This window comes from Mauremys mutica, chromosome 2, assembly GCF_020497125.1.
Source record: "Mauremys mutica isolate MM-2020 ecotype Southern chromosome 2, ASM2049712v1, whole genome shotgun sequence".
NCBI classification, from domain to species: Eukaryota; Metazoa; Chordata; order Testudines; family Geoemydidae; genus Mauremys; species Mauremys mutica.
This window is the reverse complement of record NC_059073.1, coordinates 9,475,560-9,487,627: the sequence shown is the minus strand read 5'-3', so window position 1 is coordinate 9,487,627 and position 12,068 is coordinate 9,475,560. Positions and strand designations below refer to the sequence as shown.

Here is a 12,068-nt window from a genome sequence, read left to right as displayed (position 1 = left end):
ACCGGACTTAACACTGATCCCTGTATGACCCTCCCTCCATTTGCTACATTGCCGAGCGGGCTGCTGAGTTCCATGCACCCGAGTCGCGTCTGTGCCCCATTTCTCTTGTGTCACTCCCCTAACAAAGCTCCTGCAGACTGACTTTGGGCTGGATCCAAATCCCATTGACAGTTTTTCCATGGACTACACTGGGAGCTGGATCAGGCCCCCTTTATGCAGGGCGAGAGCGTGCCTATTTTTTGGATCACCATTCAAAGCAATTCCAAACAAGGCCCAGGGGGAATGTTCCTGCTTAGTGTGAAAACAGGGCTGGATTCACCCAGTTTACACTGGAGTCACCCCCTTGATGTCAATGGAGTGGCACCGGTGTAAAAGTGGAGTAAGCCAGTGGTGAGTCAGACCCTTAGTGGGCACAAGGGCTGGCATTTTCAGCCCGTGGTCCTGATCAGCTGTCATTGGGTGAGATACGGCAGCTCAGGCCTATCCTGTCAGCAGGGGAACAAAAGCAATCGCACAACTTAGCCGAGACCAACACGAACCATCAGGAGACTCTACTCAGACAGAACCCAGACACTCCATGGCAGGTCCGGTCAGGGAACTAACCCCTTAGGGACAGCCAGGGAAAGCAACGGAACAGCACGGAACGTGTTCCTAATGAGACCCCGTCGATAGATTAGTAAATAGACCGCTGTGGAGGGAACAAGTCTGAGATGCCTTTGTCATGAATAATCATCCATGGTAGCATCTCTGACTTCAACTTCTGGGGACAGATTCATCTAGCACCAGATTGAAGCCTCACTTAACGCCTGGGTCAGTCCCACGGGCCGGATTTTCAAAAGTGCTCAGTACCCACTGGCCCCCGTTGTTCTCACTCAGGACAAAATTGGAGTTTAGCTCTTGTGAAAATTGGGTCCCAATTGAAAATCTGGTTTTAAGTGATTCAACCTTGTTGAAAATCTGGTTTTAAGTGATTAAATGGTTCGTAGGCCTCATTCTGTCCTACTGCTCAGGAGTGAATTTCACCAGCAGAGCATCTTCTGAGGGACTGGAAAAAGGCACACCCGAGATAACTCCTTCCCCCCCATATCTGCACATAGAAAGTCTTACTAAAAGAACCTGAGATTAGTGAAACGGACTGGATTTTTAAAAGCCAATTTGCTTTATCTGTTTTCCCACCCACCCTTCCAAAATCACCAGTCGCTTTTGAAAATCGTGGCCCTGGGTTTTTACACCACATCCATTGCTGAGCTCCCAACCAATCTATTTAAAGCTCCATAGCTAAACATTGCTGCTCGTCCCTGCTTCTGCTCCCATTTTGAATGAGTTTTGAGTCTGGGGGCGGCTTATGGTGGCCAAGGGATGCTGTAGATTCTCCTGGGTTTGATCCTTTCAAAACCGTGGGTTTAGAGTAGATTAGACTTGACTAGACTGGAGTGATAAACAAGGGGATGGATGGATAGATTTTGGGGGTAGGTATGTTGGTAGGGGCCCAAAACCAAACCCTGAGTTTTCCAGGTATTCAAAATATGAACCTGAGGCCAGATCCAGATTTTCCAGATGACCCTTATCTGGGTATAACCAACCCCCCAGCCCCACACACGCTTGAATACTGGGATGTTCAAAATCCAGCGACTGCTGCTAACTGCATCCTGAGCTCCTCTCCGATAACAGACAGACGCTGTCCATCCTCCTCCTCATTTATTTTGCTGGCAGCCAGTCTGCAGCCTGCAAGTGCTGGAAGGTTAAGAGAAGTCACAGCAGACTGGTTCCCGGGCTCCTTTGCATGGATGCTGTGGGGGAAGAAGACAAGGGGAGTGAGATTTCAAAAGGGCCTTTAATTAGGCAGCCCATATTGGCCTCCTCCACAAACCAACCTGCTCTACACGAAGTCTGGCTCCTGGCAGGGACGCGCTGCATCCTTCCTCCCCCTCCTCTGCTTTCCCTTTTTTGATGGTGTTACAGACTCGCACCAGCACATGCCTGGAAGCTTCATTAACCTTTATTAATTTTCCCAGGGTTCCAAGGACCGGATTTGTCACCACTTCCAGCCCTCGGCAGCGCGCGTGCTGTTTTGAAAGGGCGAGAGGCTGTCGTGCCTCCATCAGGGAGAGCGACCCTCTGTCCAGTATATTCTGTTTGGAAACAAACCAGTTGCCAGGTCAGAGATTGCTAGGGCCAAATTCTGTTCTCCCTTACACCATATAACTCTGATAGAGTCAGTGGAGTTATTTCAGATTTACACCAAGGTAACTGAGAGCAGAATTTAGATCCTGGCAATTCTCTCTTCCATTGTTTGTTCCCCTTTAAGGGCATTTGCATGTAGAAACCACTGTTGTGGGTGTGCAGCCTGCTGGATGCCACAGAGGGTATGAATCTACTTCAGGTGACAGCTAGCGTGCTCAGGGCTTAACATGGGAAGTTAATCTGAATTAGAAAAGAGTTAAGCTAAAGTGAACCAAGGCCACTTTCTTTTGAATAAGAGCATCCACACACAGGTTAAATGCATTTTAACAAATGCACTTTAAATTAGTTACTATGGCATAACTTTCCTGCATGTCCCCATGTAGACATGCCCTCAAGGCCTGATCCAGAGCCCACTGAACTCAGTGGGAGAGGTCACTGGTTTCAGTGTGCTTTGGATTAGGATTTTTGTCCTTCAGCTGAAGCAGTAGAGACTCCTGCTCTTAGCTCTGGAGTTCCTGGGTTCAAGGACCGGATGTTTGGTGGTCTCTACCCTTAGCCAATCATGTGATGGGGGCCGACAGTGTTGTGTCCTCCCCTTCTCCGATCCTGAGGAATCCCCTTCCTTTGCAAATTCCCCTCTTCTCTTCCCATCTCCACGATGCCCCGTAGATAGCTGCAGACCAAAAGCAGCTCGGGAAATAACCCAGGCTAGGAGGAGTTGTATGCTAATAATACTAATACCTAGCTCCTATATAGCACTTTCCATCGTAGAGCTCAAAGCGCCTTACAGAGCAAGGTGAGACTCAAAGGTCAGTGAACCCTAATGTCTACAAGGAAAAGCGCAGACATTGGCTTGTCTTAGGGGCCTACTATGAAGTTGCCTGTCGTTCGCAAACACTTTTCTAGTGTGCCTAGCATTCAACCGCCTGGTATCTGTTGATACCTCCTGGGAGTTTCCTAGAGAAGGGCCTGGGGTGGGGGCGTGCACAACGTCACTGAAAGCTATTAAGTGAAGCTTAGGGGATGGATGGAACGGGTCCCAGTGCCTCTAAATGCTAAAGCCCCTGGTTTGACGGCAGCCCAGGCCAATGATCTGGCTCAGGAGCTAACGCTGACAGGGGAGGGGGGATGTCTGTGATGCAAATCAGCGGTGCTGGGACTCTGAGATCCATGCTCCCAAACTGGGGTTTTGCTGTTGGTTGTTGTTTTCTCAAATGTAACTTTGTAGTGAAAGATCTCACAGAGTCAACCCAGATTTATTTACATGACCCATTGCCTTGCCGTAGCCAATGGACGCTATAATTCCAGAAGCCAGTCGCTGAGGTCCACTGATAACAGAAAGCGCGAGGATGCTGACGAACTGCAGCAGTATGGATACCCTGCACCTCAAATAGGTAAGCTCTGAGCTAAGGCAACAATCTCATGATCCTTCGGTGGGGGTGGGACCTGGATTTCCAGGCAGAGTTGGGGTCTGCCCTGGTCTAAAGAGCTAGCTGACTTTTTTTCTTCCCAGGCGACAGACACCAGCCATTAGGGTAACGGTCATTGCCCAGCATAATCCCATCCCACTCTTTCTAAGGGGTTTGTGCTGCCGCCCATCACCGTAGGATCAGGGCATTTCAATAAACATGCAATCAACCAAACTCAGTCTGTGTTGCTCACAATCCACTCGTCAGCAGGAGCGATGCCTGCTTCTGAATCACTTGCTAGAGATCTGACACTTGGCAACGATTCTGATCAGCGGTGGGTCCATTAAGCCAAAGCTGGCGTGACGGTGACATAAAGAGGCCCAACGCGCAGCTGATGTACATGCCATGCATTCCCCTTGACCCCCGAGGACGGGCGGGGGTAGGGGTCGGGGAGAGGAGTATATCAGTGTGGACATTGCCTTAGGCATTCAGTTCTGTGCGGGAAGGCATGTATGAGCAGGTCAGGTGGCACTGGGATGACAGGTTTTTCCACCCATATCTTCCAGCAATCAGGAAAGAATACTGGCAATAACAGGTAACATGCTCTAGGAACTCAGGAGTTCACTGACACATGCCTCTTCCCCCCCCTCCCTTGCCCATGTTGTTGTAGGATTCAGGACTTTTGTATCCCACTCACTGCAGCTCTAGGTTTGACCCAGGTAGCAGGACAGCGACGATCGAGGATTCTGCATCTGATTCTGCGTTAGGGCCTGGGAGGTTCTGAGCTCCCTCCACACCTGCTGACTTCAGCCTTCACCGTTTTGCAGGAGCTCCCGGCACCACATAGTTGGACCCCACCTGCCCTGTGATTACACCAGCTGCAGGTTAAAAGCATTGTCCTGAGGCCTTTGCTTTCGAAAGGCTCATAGACGAGCTGTGACCTAGATTGCAGGGAACCAAATCCTCAACCAGCCCACTTGCACTGAAGTCAGTAGAACCTGCCAATTTACGCCGTCTGAGGATCCAGCCCCATGTCAGTAGGCAGCACCGTGCAAGCGTTTCCAAGGTTCCCAGGTGTTAGGGCAGAGTTTGGCGGCTTTCCCCACAGGGCAGGGTGTGGTCTGAATTGTCTTGAAAGTAGAAAGGGGTGACTTCGCCTGCTCCGTTTCTCAGCCGCTCTGCACCGGCCGACAGCGCAGGGGCGGTGAGTTGTGCAGCGATGGAATAAAGGAACCCGAGCTGCCTGGACAGCCTGCTGGTGAGACTGTCTTGTGATTAAGGAGCTGGCTTTGCATTAGCGAGATGATGGTGAATCTCAGGGTGGAAGCTGAGTTTCTGGACACTGGTTCAAAGTGCAAGAAAGAGAATGAGAGACAAAGGGTGAGGCAGAGGGAGGGGAATTGTAGTAAATTGCACCTCACTTCCCTGGCCATTTCTGCAGTCACTTGCTGTGTATGGTCTCAGGGGTTCTCCAGCTGGAAAAAGCAGCTCTGTAACAACCCTTAGCTCAGTGATTCTCAAACTGAGGGTCGGGACCCCTCAGGGGGTCACAAGGTTACTATATGGGAGATCGCAAGCTGTCAGCCTCCACCCCAAACCCCGCTTCGTCGCCAGCATTTATAATAGAGCTAAATATTTTTTTAAAAGTGTTTTTAATTTATAAGGGGGGGTCTCACTCAGAGGCTTGCTGTGTGAAAGGGGTCACCAGTACAAAAGTTTGAGAACCACTGTCTCAGCTAATGCAGTGTTGTTGGAGCTGTGTCGGGCCAGGATATTGGAGAGATGAGGTGGGGGAGGGAATATCTTTTATTGGACCAACTTCTGCTGGTGAGAGAGACGAGCTTTTGAGATACACAGAGCTCTCCTCCAGGTCCAGGAAAGGTCCTGAGAGTGTCACAGCTAAATACGAGATCGAACAGATAGTTTAACATGAGTGGTTAGCACATATTCTAAGGGACCATTCAAGGTGAGGTGGCTCATTAACACCTGTGTAGTTATAGGACAAAACAGGGAGTTAGTGGGTTACAGATTGTTGTAATAAGCCATAAATCCAGTGTCTTTATTAAGACCAGGATTTTTAGTGTCTAGCAAAGTTCTGAATTTAAGCTCCCAGGCTCGTCTTTTGAAAGCATTGTGCAGGTTTCCTTAGAGGACCAGGCGTGATAGGTCAGATTTAGAGTGATCACTTCATGAGAGGTGTTCACCCATAGATGATACAGTGTTCTTGTCGTTTATCATTTTCCTGTGAAAGTTCATTCAAGAGTGTAGTGTCTGGTTTCACCCACCTCACTGTCGTTAGGGCATTCCGTGCACTGAATGAGGCACGCCTCGTGTTGTGATAGACATGTGTGGGACCCCTGTGATAGGCATGCGTGGGGAGTGTTGATCGTGGTAGCAGTGGAGATATCACAACATGTGGTGTCCTTCATCCAGTGCACTAAGTGTTAGATCTTGTATTTAGCTGTGACACTCTTGGTACCTTTCCTAGACCTGAGGAAGAGCTCGGTGAAGCTCAGAAGCTCGTCTCTCTCACCAACAGACGTTGGTCCACCCACCTTTTCTCTCCAAACCCTTAGCTAAGGCAGGAGGAATATCACGTCACTCCTTTCTGCAGTGCTGCTGGACCTCACAGCTGGCCTGGATGGCAGATCTGTTGCTAGATGCCAGGTGAAATGAGCCTCTCTTGGCAGCGGACAGCGGAGTGACAAGCAAGGGGAGACGGGGAAGCAATGCATGCAGAAGAGGGATGGATGGGGAGGGGAGTCGATAGCAGTGCTTGGCAAAATGAGTATGCAAATAAATATATCCTCGTTAACATGGGGCGGGGAGCTGTGCTAGCAAGAAGAGGGCCAGATCCTCCACTGATGTAAATCAGCATAGCTCTGGAAAGTTCAGTGGCGCATCGCTGATGCCACTGAGGATCTGGCCACGCCGCTGGTGTGTTTAAACCTTGGTCACTACACAAGAGGAAGGACCAAATTCCAGCAGGTACCTGGCACTGTTCCTCCCGACGCGGCCCACGTGCTGCTTCCGAGCAGCCTTTGCCAGAGGCCGGGTGGATTAATGAGGAAGAGGCGACAAGTGGGAGGATGTCAGATCTGCAGGAGTCACTCAAATATCGGGTAGGATCGTAGGGGAATGAGAGCAATCTGCTGCTTGGATTCTGCAGAAGGGTGAGGGAGACGCTGCAGGCACTAAACAGGTTACATTTCCCTTCACGGCCCATACCAGTTTCTCTCAAAGCCAAAAAGTCACTGGAGTTGGTCCTGGATAGCAGCGTGAATCAACAGCGGAGCGGTGCCCAGTTCGTTCCCTCCGCCTGCTGCATCTGCCATCATGCCCTCACCACCTGGAGAGGTGGCCTTGCGCTGCCGGTGAGTCCCTGCAGATAGTCCCTAGAGTGCAAATGCCCCATTAGGCCTTTTCCATCCCCGTGTGCACATTGGCCCAGCAGCTCCCCTTGGACCAGTTTCTGATCTCAGTTACATCAGTGTAAATCCAGACTAACTCTGTTCAAGTCAATGGACTTACTCCGGATTTACACCACCACCTCCGGAGAGCTACTCTGGATGTACACGAGTGTAAGTGAAGACAGAACTGATCGCCTGGGGTAAATTTGTCCCTGCTGTCTGTGGATTTATTTATAGCCGTGATGAATTTGGCTGTTAGTGCCTGGTTCCGATCTGACATCTGCAGCTATGATTGCATGGCCTTTCCTGGCATTCCTCCTGATTTGCACCTGTGTATGTGAGATTCGAGTCAGGCCCTTTGTCATTAGCACCACCCTACCCTGCTGAGTGAAGAAAGGCTCATTGAAACAAGTGGGTCTGCCATCACAGACAGCCACTGAGAGCTAGTTCCCCTTCCAGAGCTTGGGGTGGGGGGTGAGGAGAGTCCCCCCTAGTCTGAGCATGAACACTGACTTGGTTCTAGTAATAGATAACCCATCATTAGTAAGAAAAGATGATGTTTGTAGCTATGGAGATGGAAACACCTGGTCCTAGCCAGTCATCTTGTTTGTCCTCCTCGGCCAGTACAAGATTGTTCCCCATAGTATGTTCCCCGATGCTCTGGCCCAGTACCATTTCAGGTGACTCAAATGGTGAGCTGTTCCTATTAGATGTGATGGTTACGGTTGCTTGTGTTGCACTGAACCCAGATATCGTGGCAAGTGATTACTGCTTGCAAAACTAAACCCGGACTACTAAATCCACAGAGGCAAAGTCCAAGGGGATTTGGCATTTGAAGAGTGAAGGAAATGACCGGTTGAAATGGATCTCAGTTCCCCAGGTTGCATTTGGAAAGCTACCTCTCTAACAAGGAGAGAGATTGGTGGAGGGGCCAACATTTCCAAGGGTCAATTTTCTTTTTGTGAAACAAAATTAAAAAAAAAAATCATTTCAAATCAAACAAAACATTTTGTGGTGAGAGATTCGAAATGGTTGGTTTTGATTTCAGCCATTTTTATTTAAATTTTAAAAAGTGAATGTCAAAGCAAAAAGTTGTTTTGAATCCAAAATCCCAAATTTTTAAATGATTTTTGCCAGTTTTTAAAAAGAGAACGTTGTTGAAATATTTCAGGTTAGTCGAAACAGCGTTTTCTAGTGGAAAGCAATTCTGATGAACCATTTCCGAGCAGCCCTACCTACGGGGAACATAACCGGAGTCCAGCTAAGTAGGAGATTCATTCAGCAGGGCTGGTGCAGTCACAGCACAGTGTGGGATCGCTCAGGCTTTAGCGAGCCAGAGCAATCTCAGCGACAGCCCTTGTTAATCTGACACAAGAGCTAAAGCTTTTCCACGGGCGCTGGGGAGAGGTGAGCGGGCAGCCTTCACTTCCAACTTCACCTGCTGCGGCTTTACATTTGATTAGCCTGTTGAGATGCATAACAAGCATCTGCTGGGCTCTCCAGTAACCAGAGGGCAGCACCCCTACGACACAGTGAAATGGGAGAGAATTATTGTTCCCTGTAGACAGGAGCCCAGCAGTCCCCTGGCTTTGCCACTCACTGCACCATCCCTGTAACGTGCTCACGGATGTACCGGACACACTGGGTTCTTGCCTTCACTTATCACCCAGGATGGTTTATATATTTTTTTTAATGAGGAACTCGGCAGTTGTCATGGAAAAATCCCAGCTCCAAACACCCTTTAACTTTGCATCCGTTCAGATCTGGATCTGAACTGTCAGACCTGCTGGGAATATGCTGAAAGCAGCAAACCTGCAGGAGCAGGTGGGACAAGGTCACCTCTGTAATGTTCCTGTGGGAAACATGGAGACCTGGCTCTGTCGGATCTTGCAGTGCAAGGAGGGTAAAAGACAGGACGTGAGCCACTTTAACTGGTGAGATACACAGTAGGAGCCTGGTCGCTCTGCTAGTTGGAACGTGGTGTGTAGTTAAGGATGCAAACCCTTGTCAGCCGTCTTCATCCTCTGTCAAACTTGTGAGGCGGGCTGCTAATTTCTCTTCTTCCTTGGAGCACTGTAGCCAGCTGCCGGTATGGTGACGCTGACAGACTCTTGATCTGCACCTCTGCTAACTCCCTCCTCGGCTAAGCATGTGCAGCTGTGAAGGAAAAAGGAAGAGAGAAAGCAATTCCCCATAACCATCTGGGAAAGGGGCTGTCAGCAGTCTGCTGACTGCACAGGCGTTTCCAGGGCCCGGCCCATCTACAATGGAGATCGGAGCTGATTCGTTTGCAGCTTTCGCTTATTCTGCAAAACAAGGAGCTAGTTTGACAAAGCTACTTCCAGCCTGTAGGAAATTAATTAAGCTTCCTGGGCACACAAGTGCACTCACATATTGATTGGATTTTTTTTTAAAATTTGTTTGCCAAGACAAATTCCCATCACAATCAGCACCCGCGGCTAAGGCCGCAGCTGAGCAGCTGTGACTGTTTCTCATTGTTAAACCCAGCAAAGTGATGTCCTAGACTCCAGCTTATTCTGCTGCTGCAGGATACATATAACTTCCAGTGAAGTCAATGAGAATCACTCCTATCCCATGGGCAGAGAACAGGACCAGGGGAAGGAGTCAGCAGGGTTTCCCATTTTTCTCCCCCTCCCACCTTTTTCCTTTCCCTTTGTCCGTCTCCTATAAAATTGGGCTGGATGAAACAGAGGAGAGTATACTATGGGGAACAGTATATTATGCCCAGCTACCATACTGATGGGCACCCTGGAAGTAAATGGATAGATGGAAGGGTCCTACACTGGCATAGATGGTGGATGATGAATGAGCTAACCAGGGCCGGATTTAGGGGCAGGCAACTCAGGCGACCACCTGGGGTGCCAGAGTTGGGGGTGTGCGTGCTGTTTCTGTTGTTAGCGACAAAAGGGAAAATAGAATATTTGAAGTAAAATGTTTCAGGTATTCCGTATGTGGCTTCATTTTTCATTAACCTCCTAGAATGTTCTGGACCTTTGTAGAATCTTGTGGAACCTTCCAGACCTTCTGAGAACGACATTTCCCTCAAACCTTGTAGAATGTTGTCAGCCATGTTTTCGTGGGTATATAAGGGGCGGGGCGCCGCCAGTCAGTCTTACATGTCAGGGATAAGTCATGCATGCAAATTGTGCATCAAAGTCGTGAAATGGGCTACAAATGCAATAAAAATAAGGTATTCAAAAGTTTAACACACGGAGTGGCGGACGGGGTGTGTGTGTGTGCCGAAGACGCTCCTGGCTTGGGGCACCATGTGGCCCTGGCGCTAGCCTTACACCAGAGGTCTCTCCTCATCGCTCTTTGTTAGGATTGCTCATCATCAGCAATCATTGAGCCTAGTTTATCCCCTGCGTGTTGCGCTAGCATGGACAGATACCACCACTAACAACAGGCATCTCCACATTTTGAATCTCTTGACTGTGGTGAAAGTAGCAGTGGCGCATCCTTCCAGCATACCATGAGCTGGTGCGGTTACAGGGCTTTCTGTCAGGATCCCAGGTCATAGGCCAGCATCTCTAGTGGTCGGAGCAGGAATCAGGCTCAGAATACCAGAACCAGAGTCAGAGAAGACAGGAGTAGGGCTGGTTCAGAGGCCGCGGTGAGGCTACGGCAGGACTGGAGCAAGGGCAGGTCCAGGGCAGAGTTGAGGCTTGGTGCAGGGCTTGGAGCGAGACAGGCACAAGGAGGCGGAGAATCCGCAAGCAGATGCCTGGAGCAGCCAGTCAGATGCACCTGCTGCTTGGCTTGAGAGCTGGCCTGAAAGCTTCCTCAGCCAATCAGGCATGGCAGTCCATGAGGCACAGCTCTGGGGTCTTACACACGATGCTCTCCGAGCCCACTCGTCTGCTGCAGACCCCACTGTCCTAAGCACCTTCATAGCTTGTGGGAGTCTGGCTGGCCCCCATTAAACCAGGCACCCTGGTCTGTCATTGTGTGATAGCATTAATCTTTCTTCCATGCCAGCACCCTCTTTTAAGTACTTGTTACTTATACAGTAGCAGATGACCTGGTGTTATATAAGGTAGTTGCATTGGGTTGTGTCATCCCCACTGCTTCATGATGCAGGGGGCACAAAAGGAATAGGAACTTTGCCTGACTGCCCTGTGATTGTCAAAGGGGGGGGGGGGAGTCATCAACGTGGCATTGCCCTTTCACCTGGGCTTGTGGAAACTCCAACGGGAAGAAAAACAGCTTCCGTATCTTAGTGCATCTACTGGGAGCAGCATGCGCTGGCCTTTTTTACATCGGAGAAGCAATGAGACATGTATTGCAGTTATATTATTCAGCCACTAGATAGCTCTGTGTGCTGCGTAGAGTTCCAGGCAGGCTGTGTTCCCTGGTAAAGAAATGAAACAAAGCTGGAACTCAAGTTGTGTGTAAGTCTGCTTACTCGTGACTGTGCTTGTAGCTGTTTCCTTTAGGGTTAGGGGCCTAGGGTCCCGGTTAGGGCCTCCCCTCTAAGAAGGTCTGTGATTAACTATATTTTAACAGAAGGGGAACACAGGACCCTGTGTACTTACCATGGATCATACTATGCTAAGACACCACTGTCACATCATGCTTACCATGGGTTAAACTAGTTAGCAGTGACTGGTGAAGTAAAACCATTCTATACAGCACTAGTGCCTAGAAGAGGGACCTCTTTTTCTAAAAACAGTAGCGGAGTGTGTCTCTACTAACATGACCCCACCGTCCATGGGCGAAGTGGTGTAAACCCCAATTAGAGGACAGGCTTCTTTGGGCAGAATCTTGTCCTTAAATAAGTGACATTTAACTGGCACTAATTAGGGACACAGAATGCAGCGATTAGTAAATAAGAACATATTTAAACTATAGGGACCAGATCTGCAACTGGTGTAAATTAGAGTCGCTTCGCTGAAATCAATGGAGCTACACTGATTTACACCAGGTGAAGATCTGACCTGAGAAGCACAAAACATTCTACGGACAAGATTTTTGTGATTGGCACCTTCAGGATGTGGATAAAGATTTCCTGTGGCCTCATGCCCAGGGGTTCTGAGCAGCTCTG

The 12,068-nt window shown here is 49.3% G+C and overlaps 1 protein-coding gene across 1 annotated transcript in view; it reads left to right on the top strand.

Moving 5' to 3' along the window:
• Nucleotides 1–12,068, top strand: part of ADGRB1 (adhesion G protein-coupled receptor B1) — a 378,168-nt gene that overhangs the window by 181,539 nt on the left and 184,561 nt on the right. The window contains exon 4 of the mRNA XM_045007331.1: nucleotides 3,471–3,578. Coding sequence (XP_044863266.1) covers nucleotides 3,471–3,578 — 108 coding nt within the window. The remainder of the gene's footprint in view (nucleotides 1–3,470; nucleotides 3,579–12,068) is intronic.